Genomic DNA, 10,109 nt, shown 5'->3' on the forward strand with positions numbered 1-10,109 from the left:
CACTGTGCGCCGCGCAGCAGAGCGGAAACGCAAACGGAGGGAAACGGGGCTCCGGCGCTCATACTCGCTCATACTACCAACTTCCCGATCTAACCCGGTCTAACAGAGGGCAGATTTGGAGAGATCTCGAGGAGTACATACAGATAGACCCTCCAATCATCAGCAAACTCCGACCTGATCGGTCGTACTGACCGCCGACAGATAACTCAAGACAGCAGACAGGCCGACGTCTGCACGCGGCCGGCCGGGCGAGAGGCTTGACACGATCCGACCCTGCGAGACCCTGACGCTGCTGCTCTAGCTATCAGACATGCACTGCTGACTGCTGCCACAATGTGCGACCGGTGCTGGCCCACTTGGCGGCCTTCCCGGTCAGTGGTGATGCGCAGTTCAGAGCTGTCGATGGCGCAATGCCGCACTGGTCCCACATTGGTAACACGAGACCACCAAGTTTGCCGGTCCAAGAGAGAGGCACCGGCGCTGTCCTGAGAAGGTGCATGGTCCCTCTTGACTGCCCATGCGCGCGAGGCTGTGTAGGCATAGCCTCGAGAGTGCCAGCAGCCAATCTGAGGCAGTTTGTGACGCGCATTGCGTCAGAAGAGTGCACACATTGGAAGGACACCTTCCTACTGGCCGTACGATCAGGTTGTCACTAAATGCTTGATACTAAGGCCGCGAGCTATGCAGGTGATCAATTGTGCAGCATGGCACGGTCAGCAGCGCCGACAGGCTGTCGCAAGGCGTGATAGCATGGCCGCAAGGACGCCGAATTCCCATGAAAACAAGTGAAAAATCGCAAAAAAAATCCAAGAGAGGGGTTGGAGGGCGGGAGAATCCAAAAAAGCCGTCGAAAAAGCCACAAAAAGCCAGCGAGCCTCCCGTTACGCGATTGCCGCGAAGCGCAGCATGATGCGTGGCCAGCGTGGGAGGCTGCCGCCGCTGTCAGAGGCGGCCGCCACTGTGAGGTCTCGAGGGCCGACCGGCCGGGCGAGCATCCGCGCTGCCGACGACGACGCGCCGCAGCCTCGGCCCTCGCGCCTCGCCGCGGTGCCGCGCGCCCCCCGCACAGCCACAGGGATCACGGTGAGAGAGGGGCGGATGGCCGGTCTGCAACCTTGCACTGCAAGGTCCCCCCCGCGGTGTGTGCTCAGTGCTGTTCCTACATCCTAGAGTGCTGTGTGTCGTGTGCGGTGTTCACGACCACGGATCTCGCGGTCTCTTGACTCTTGCGTGTCACGTTCTCTTGACTATTCCAGCTTGCAGAAAAGGGGCTCTCTCGATTCTTGTGAGATGTGTGTGATGACCCGAGAGATAGCGGAGTCCGGAGACCGATGCCGCGACACAACAACACCGAACACGCGTGCAGAGCGGATAGAGTTTGAAGGGGGTCGCCGCTACAAGCCCGACCTCCCTGATCAAACGCAGCCTCTGGTCCCTCTGGCGCCCAGCGACGCCGTCAAAAGCTCAGCGCCTTGACGGTCTCGTTGAGCGCGGAGATGGCGGCGTCTTCTTGGGCCGGCGCGTCTGGGGCGGATCGGCCGTCGCCATCCTTGCGGTAGTAGGGCGAGCTCTCCTTTGCCTTTCGGTGGAGGACGGAGCGGCGCTCGAAGCTCGGCCGCGGAGTCAGCTTCGAAAAGTCGTCCGAGGAGCGGAGCGAGTTGTTGTCGATGACGAAATCCTCCTCCCCCTCGCGCGCGGGCGGCGGCGCGGCCGCGGCCAGCTTCGGGCTCACTGGCGAAGTGGGACCGACCCCCTCGGGCGACCGGTGGGGCGGCACGTTCTCCGCGCCGGTCGGCTCGTCGCCGCCCGCCTCGCCCACCTCGGCCTCCGCCTCCGGCGCGGACGCGTAGTCCTCCTCGTCGCCCGACGAGGAGGGGGACGCCTCGCGCGGCTCGCACGCATGCCCGCCCTCGGCTGCACCGCCGCCGAGCTCGACGCCGACGATGGTGCCGATGCGGCGCCACTCGGCGGAGCGAGCCAGGTGCGGCGCGAGCGCGGCGGTGCGCCCGATCGCCGCGATCTCGAGCACGAGCAGCCTCGCGTGCTCCGGCGAGCAGCGCGAAGCCTTGCCGCCCGCTCCCTCCCGCATGAGCAAATTGCGCTCGAGCCGCGGCAGCAGCTTTGCCGACTTCAGGATGGCGGCGCCGAGGCGGGCGTCGTCGCAGCGCAGCGCGGAGACCAGCGCCTTGAGGAGGGCGTGCCGCAGCATGTCCTGCCGCCCGCCCCCGTTCCGATCCACCCGCGTGAAGAGCTCGGCCGTGACCAGCGCAGCCGAGCAGCTGCCGCGGCAGCCGAGCAGCTCTTGCGGCGCTGAGTCGAGGAAAGAGGACCACAAGCGGGCGGCGGCGCGGGCAACCTCGCAAGAGCCGTGCGCCAGCAGCCGCGAGAGCGGGCCGAGCAGCGCCGCCACCGCCCCAGCCACCCTCGGAGCGGCCTGGGGCGCGCCCTCTCCGCCTGGCCCCGCCTCTGCGTCTCCACACGCTTGCTCAGCGGCGAGCGCGGCGGCGCCGAGGGAGAGGAGGGCAATCTGCGACTGGCGGCGGCGGTGCGCGGCGCAGTCGCCCGCGGCGACCGCCCGCGTGAAGAGCGGGAGGAAGGGCCGCGCCACAAGCGTGAGTAGCCGCGCGCCGTCCGCCCGCATCGACGCCGCCTCGAGCACGCAGCAGAGAAGCTCCGCGGCGTCGAGGGAGGCGTCGCCGCCACCCTCCATCAGGCGCATCAGGCTGGGCAGGATGGACTGCTCCCCCACCAGCGCGAGCTGCAGCGGCACCGCCCCCTCCTCCCCCAGCCCCGCCTGCCCGCCCAGCCCGATGACGTTTTTGAGGAGCATCCTCACGGCCTCGCAGTGCAGGTGAGGCACGAGGGAGAGCAGCAGCCGCGGCAGCCCGAGCGCACTGCGGCGCGGCGGGAGGCGGGTCGGGATGGGACGGGGCGGGGCATCGGGGCGGGGCATCGGGGCGGGGCATCGGGGCGGGGCGGCGACGGGCGCGATCTGGATCGGCGGAGGGGGGAGCGGAGGGAGGGAAGCGGCCGGGGAGGCGCTCACGAGATTGCGGCGCCGAGCCCGCCGGACCCCTCGGGGGAGAGGAGGAGCGCCGCGGCGCAGCGGCACCAGTAGTAGAGCAGCACGGGGTGGCGCTCCGGCCGCTCGACGAACTGCCACATTCGCGAGAGGACCGTCGGGTTGCGCAGCAGCCCGCGCGTGCCGATGGAGGAGGAGAGCAGCACGGCGGCGGCAAAGGCGTCCTCAAAGCGGCGCCCCTCCTTTGGCGCGTCGGCAGGTCGGGGGTCCTCCGCGCTGAGGAGCGTGCCGACAAGGGCGGAGAGCGCCTCGGGCGCCGCGAAGACCGCGATGGCGCGCGCGTTGGACTCAAACTCCGACTGCACGCCCTGGATGCACGACTCGAGGTGCTCCTCTCGCCCGAAGAAGCCGCTGGTGGCGATGAGCTCGTCCTCAAAGGCTGTGAGCGTGTCCACGACCCGGCGGACGTATTCGCCGTACGTGTCGAGCTTCATGCTCCTGGGACGGCGGCGGCGGTGGCGGCGGTGAGCGAGGCGGCGGCGGAGGAGGAGGCGAAGGGCATGGAGGAGGTGGTGCGGGGGAGGCGGCAGGGAGGGAGGAGGAGGCGAGGGGCGAAAGGGCGAGGCAAACACCGGGCCCCCCCCGCTGAGTGAGCTTCAAAGGGCGGCAGCGGGAAAAAAATCCTTCGCCGGCGGCGAGAGACTGCGAAGAGAGATAGGAAGAGGCAGACTCCCTAGGGTGGGCGACGGCTAGCGCACCACACACCTCTCCTTAAAATCCCTGTGTGTGGTGGCGGCGTGCCGTCCTCCCATCCGCATCCCTCCCTTGGCTTGTCTGTTTTCTTTCTTTCTTTTTCGGGCAGAGAGGACGAAACGGTGGCGGGGCCGCGGCCAAAGAAGGCTAGGAGGGGAGGTCGGGCCCCACAGTCGTCGCGTAACCACCTCGGAAGGCGAACAGGAGGGAGGACCGAGGGGAGGGAGGGCCCCCCTCGGAGGGGGGGTGAGGAGACCGTGCGCGGAGCGGGGGGTTCCGAGCGGTGATGTCAGTGAGGAATGTGTGTGTTGTCGTGCTAGTGTCTGGTGTCTACTAGCCCCGAGTAGAGGGGGCGTTCCGCTGCTAGGGAAAAGCCGGAGCGCAGAGCTAACCCTCGGGGACCCGTGTTTACTTTAGGCCCTTTCTTTCCCTGCGAACGCGCACCCCCAGGGCTAGGGCTTTCTTGCCCGTAACCCGATGCCAATCATCCGGCCCGCTGGGTGCGCTTCTTAGCTCCCCGGCCCTGGATGTGCGGTTGCTAACTGCACACCAAGTGCTCCAAGTCTCTGCCTAAAGGGCACGTAATTAACCCGATGACAATCGTCCGGCCCGCTGGGTGCGCTTCTTAGCTCCCCGGCCCTGGACGTGCGGTTGATGACCGCACTCCAAGTGCTCCAAGTGCACCGCTCACACACGGTCTCGCCGCCGCTCGCTGGGTGGGAAGGAATGTTGACGACACGTTGACCGACCGTGCAGATCACCTCGGAATGGCTCGCCCCAGCTCGCACTGTCCCGGGTTCCCTCGCCCATGGTAGGCAAAAAATGAAAAAAAGCGTAAGCGTGTGAGCTGTGAGTCTTCCCGCTGTTGTATTTTCGCTTGTATGTAGGCAGACGAGCAAAAGAGCGAATCGGGGGGAATCGGAGCTGCCAGCCCCGGGAGGACGGGCGGTGGGACCCCGAGACTGGGGACTAAGCAAGTGTGCTTGCCTCCTTCCGCGTCTAGCTACCCCCCCCCCCCCCCCTCGCCCACAGCGTGGCGGCTCGGTCATCGGGGACACGAGATCCGGGAAGGGCATGGGGTCGCGCGGGCCCCCTGTCTGCAGCAGCAGTGCTAACTAGAACGCCAATTTCCGGATGTGGACCGGAGAGGGTCTACAATCTCAGAAACCCAAACACACACAGCCACGTGGCATAGGAGAGCAGGAGGTGAAGGAGGTCAGCACAAGTTGCAAGGACGCACGAGCGAGAAGCACAGCAGAGCAGACAGATGACGATTACCACCCAGCGCACGACCGCCAACTCTCCGGCGCAGGCCGCGAAAAATCGAGTCGGCGCAGCTCGGGCCGTGCGGCCAGATCGTGGAGTTTGACGCGGGCGCCCACGTATGGCTCCTGCGACTGCGACGCGCTTGACTGCAGGTCTGCCATGCTTCCGGATGTTACATGCGCACTGCCATTAGGAAGAAGTTTACAAAAAAAGAATTCCGTGGTAACCACCAGGTTCGACACAGGTATGTCACAGTACCAAAGGAGCAAAGAATTTTACAACAACTCCACGATCTGACGTCGGACGGCAGCGCGACGGGCTCACCATCGCGCTCAAGCCTGTCAACATCACCGTGCTCACGCGGCCGCCACCAGAGTCTCAACAGCGAGGTCGCTGCCTCGAAGTGAAGCCTGCTCCGCTTGCGGCTGCCCGCGACGCCATTCCTGTGCACGTGGCCACCGACGGCCTGCCGCTCTCGAAGGAGTCGGACGAGGTGGCGCTGCTAAAGACGACTCGCGGCTGGAAAACTGTGCGCGGCCTGAAGGCGTACACCAGAGACGCCACCTATCCGGACCTGTACTGCTACTTTGATGCCGCGGACACCGCCTCGCCGATCAATCACTTTGCGATGCGCGCGTTCACCGCCTACCCGAATGACATTGGCGGCCTGCCCAAGCGCGGCATCCGCGGCGATGTGGTGTGCATTCGCCTCGAGCCTCCATCGGGCACGTGTGGCGGCGAAGGGCCCGGCGGGCCGATGACAGCCGCCGCATTCGATGACGGCGCCTCCGTGATGGGCCACCCGACCGAGACGAGCATCGGTGTGGAGGAGATGCGCGACACGCTGCTCTTCTACACCGACCAGGATGCGCAGTCGATCGGCCCGCTTCCTCGCCTTGGGACAGCCTCGAGTAGTCGTCGACCCGGGCAACCGGGTACTGCGAGAGGGTGTGGCCCGCCCACTTGTTGTCCAGGGCAGGGCCGTGGCCCTCTTTGTCCAGAAGGGAGCGCGTTTGCTCAATCCATTTCTGTGCAAGGTGAGGTGCCGTCGCGGTTCCGTGCGGGAACAGCATCGGTTTCGACGATGCGTCGTCGCGTGTTGGGCTCAAATTGTGCGCTGGCGGGCTGGCCCCGGTGGCCGCCGCAACCATAGTGCTCCACGCACCGTCGGGTGCGTGGGCGGTAAGGAGGAGCCGCGCGGCGCGCGCGGCCCTTGGTGACTGACAAAAGTTGTTCAGGAATAGACTACAACACTTCGGCGACCGTCGGCGCGCCGATACGCCCGAAATAGCGATGCAATCGCGATAGCTCCCAAATAGCAAATATATCCGCGCTCTCGGCGCGTATTCCGTATAGCCGCGCGCCGCGTAATCACGTAAAAGCAATCGAGTTGCTTTTACGTGACGTAATATCTCGGAGTTGGAAAGTGTGAATGCGCACCCGCGCATTCGGTCATGGAGAGGCACGCCCCTCGCTGGGCGTCACACTAGACTCTCTCACGGCAGCCTCGCCTGCCGCCGGATCGTCACCGCCGCAATACCTCTGAAACACCCACTCCGATGCTGTCGATCAGCGACTCGATCGTGTCACCTGTAGGTCGATCATCACACATCCCGGACAGCACTGCCGTATCCTGAGGAGCGCTCTGCGAAGCAAATGTCCCCCGCCACCCATAGTGCTCGGCTCTCGCGCCCAGGCTATAGCCCGCGAGATATACTCGCCTGTCAGGCGCCATGGCTCGTCCATCATTGAGAGGTCTGCCCCTCGCTGGGTGTCACTCTAAACCCTGGTTGGAAAAAACAATAAATTCTTTTTTCCGCACGCCAAGAGGCGCCTTTCTGCCCCAGGTAACTCGCCATGCCCGCCTCCTCCGCCGTGCCGCCGCCGCCGCCGTATAAGCTTATCAACGAGGAGTACGGTGGCCACATTCTGCCAGGGCTCAAGCCGCTCTGTGGTGCGCCGGCGAGCAAAGGGAAGGGCGGCGGCATGACCACGAGCAGCGTGTCGGCTTGAGTGTGCTGCTTGGGTCGAAGAGCGAAGTGGGCGCGAAGTGGTCCTCGAATGTACCCCTTGTTGGAGCTTGGAGTGTGACCCCGAACCCCATCTCGACTGTTGCCTGACCAGTGCTCGTTGTCATCGCCTTAGTTAGGTAGGGAGATGAAGACACAGTCAGGCTCGGACTGGACACCAACGCGCGGTATGGCTATGGGATTGGGTGGACGCGGGACACTGCGCAAAACTGCTGCTCCACGACACCACGAGACGTTCGGCGGCGGCTTCTCGCCCACCGCCGTTCTCAAGCTGCGCCGCCTCGCGCGCAAAGTCGCGCGCGGCAGCGTTGACCGCACGGCCTACTCGTCCAAGTACTCGCTCTCTTTTATTTAGGCGCGCGATACATGTTTATGTCCCACCATGCAGACCGCACGCATCTCTCTCTCCTCCTAGTCTCTCTCTCTCTCTGTGTGTGTTGTGCGAGACGTGAACCGCGCCATTCGCTCTCACCTGCCTCGCAACCCTACAAGGCTAACCCTACAAGGCCCAAAGTGCGAAAAAAGAAACCAATCGAAACTCGGCGTTTTCAGTGCACCCCGGCGGACCATCAGTGTCGGCCTTGACCTTCGTGCCGTTGGTGATGGCGGACGAGGAGCAGGGAGTCACCGAGGACGACGAGAAGGTCACCGAGGACCGCGCGACGATGACTCCCAAGCTTCGCGGGCGACTCCTCGAGTGCACGTCCTGCGGCTTGATGCCCGCGTCCAGGGAGAAGCGTGGCTGTTGCCACCATTTGGTCGCCGGAACGGACGGCGACGTGTCGGAGGTGGTGACCTGGGTGTGGAACTCGGAATTGCCACAATTCGCCGCGATGCCGAAAATCACTTTGGGCCCCGACGTCGACACTTCTGGTACGACCGACTACAAGTGCAAGAGCCTCCACACCTGGGCGATGATCTACAGGCGCAGCCTGCCGCCTGCGCCCATTCATTACCACCCGTTAGATCGCACTGCACAGCATTCGGGATGCCGCTCACTCCCCGCCACACCGCACGCTCTGGCAGCCTCTCGACTGGGCATGTGTGCAACCAGCCCGTCCTTCTCTCCGTCACGATCGTGATGCTCCAGTCGTTGCTCGTTTTCGCGATGCTCTTCACCGAGTTCTTCAACGAGGTTGACGACTACTCCACGACGTCAGCCATCGAGACGATGTTTGACTTCAAGTGGGACACGTTGCCGGGCCTTGCACAGTGCGCTGCCACCGTGGTGTCCCTCCTCCTCCTGCCATCCTTCATGGTGGTCTCCCTCGCGCACCTCAAGGGCGTGCAGGAACTCCCCTATCAGCGCTTGCTGCTCCACACCGCGTGGGCGTCTACACACACCTACGGGTGCTCTGGGCACCCTCCCAAGCTCCTCATCGTAGCTTGGATCGCGCACCTGACGCTGCTCGTGACCACGGTGCTGCCGACTCTGATCTTTGTGACTGCCGCCGCCGTCGCTACGAGCAGCGACCAAGTCGCCTTCGACAAGGCCACGCGACACCTCGGCCGTGCACCTCTGTTACACCTCCACCAGAGTCGGCACCGTCGACCGCGCGAGATCACCGCTCGCCCCGCTGCCTGCAGGTCCTGCTGCTGGGCGTCGTCTCGAGCTTTGTCATGTCAATCGACGAAAAGGGGCTGGACATCATTACTTTCATGGCCCCAAAGACAAAGTCATCTATTGGGGTCCTCGTCGTGACTCCGGACGCTGCGTGGGTGGCAGCTGCAAAGCCGCGGCAGGCCGCCCTCGTCATGTTCGTGTTCGAGTTCGCGCTGATCATTCTCATTGCGGTAGTTCCGCGGTACTGGGAGGTGTGCCGGGAGCCGCACGTGCAGCAGCGCGGGCTCGACACCTAAGGACCGCGCCACTTCGTCCGAGGCCGTCTAGCCCCCCTCCCTCGCTCCCCGTCCGCGCAGGCTTGGCTGCTATTTCCCCTCGGCGTTGCCCTGCTCGGTGTCTTTCAGGCACGCGGGCCACGTTGTCTGACCACTTCACCCCCTATAACAACGCACCTTCCCCGCATCCTCGATTCCTTAGTTTTTCTTCGTCCCCTTCGGGACGGGCACCCGCGGCTACACGCGCCAAATCATGGGCTGCTGCTTCCTCATCAACCTTGGGATCCAAATCGCGGTCCTTTGGCCCTTCCTGACCGGCCAGGATGACCTTGCAAGCCGCATTGTCAGCGCGGCTCTCGACGAAGACTACTAAGCGGGGTTCGAAGTCGTACGTGTCGTGTGTTGTGTGCTCTCCCAACGCCCTCTCTCTGTGCGCGCGCTCCGCGCTCTCTAGCCCTGTGCCATCTCCGCGACATGGCCCTCCATCACCATGCGTGCGCCAGTGCGCGGCTCCCCGTCCCCCCGCCCTGCGCTGGGCAATTTAGGGGCACACACTGAACGTCTGTTTACCTTATTGGGAGAAATCAAAAAAGGGAGAGCAGAGGGAGCAACGTGTGTTCTCTAGGCCCCTGGTCCCTGGATGGTATACTGCGTATTTGTTAAAGTAGAGTAGAATGGTGAAAAAAACTAAAAAAGGCCCCGCAGTGCCCAGGGGCGAGGTGGAGCGCTTGTCGAACGAAGATCCGGAGAATCAAGATCGGACTTCTTCGGACACGGAGCATCACCCTGAGCCTGCGGTTCCGGCCCCGCGGCTGTAGTAAAGGTACAACACATATCTGGGTGCGGGCCGAATGGCTACGACCGCGGCAATCTCCGGAGCACCAGCTTCCTCTAAAGTAGATCGGGTGCTCACTTTTGCTTGTGGGCCGCGGGCGCCAGCTTGTCGACGATGGCTGCTAGGGGCTGCTCCGCCCCCGCGCGGGACAGCGCCGGGGTGGCACGGCGGCGGGTGGGGCGGGCGAGGATGCGGCGGAAGAGCCGGAGCAGCCGCGTCGGCCGGGATGCCGCGCCGATCCCGGCGGGGGAGGAGGAGGCGAGGCGCTGGGCGGTGAGGGGGACCAGGCTGAGGACCAGGCGAGTGGCCGAGATTTTGAGGGGGGCCCCCCCGAGGGCGCACATCGCCTCGCGGGGTCCTGCCC

At 64.6% G+C, this 10,109-nt stretch overlaps 2 protein-coding genes across 2 annotated transcripts; one reads left to right on the forward strand and one right to left on the reverse strand.

Moving 5' to 3' along the window:
- Positions 1-1,456: 1,456 nt before the first annotated feature.
- Positions 1,457-2,830, reverse strand: EMIHUDRAFT_226461 (hypothetical protein; the record flags this gene model as incomplete). Its single annotated transcript, XM_005788790.1, has 2 exons — positions 1,457-1,627; positions 1,778-2,830. The coding sequence occupies 2 exons, from the start codon at positions 2,828-2,830 to the stop codon at positions 1,457-1,459; spliced, it is 1,224 nt and encodes a 407-aa protein (XP_005788847.1).
- Positions 2,831-7,673: 4,843 nt separating this feature from the next.
- EMIHUDRAFT_455094 (hypothetical protein) lies at positions 7,674-9,496 on the forward strand (the record flags this gene model as incomplete). The annotated part of the gene is made up of 5 exons (XM_005788791.1): positions 7,674-7,960; positions 8,038-8,548; positions 8,659-8,886; positions 8,992-9,039; positions 9,113-9,496. The coding sequence occupies 5 exons, from the start codon at positions 7,674-7,676 to the stop codon at positions 9,281-9,283; spliced, it is 1,245 nt and encodes a 414-aa protein (XP_005788848.1). The 3' UTR covers positions 9,284-9,496.
- Positions 9,497-10,109: the final 613 nt, after the last annotated feature.

Source organism: Emiliania huxleyi, assembly GCF_000372725.1.
Source record: "Emiliania huxleyi CCMP1516 chromosome Unknown EMIHUscaffold_132, whole genome shotgun sequence".
NCBI lineage: Eukaryota > Haptophyta > Isochrysidales > Noelaerhabdaceae > Emiliania > Emiliania huxleyi.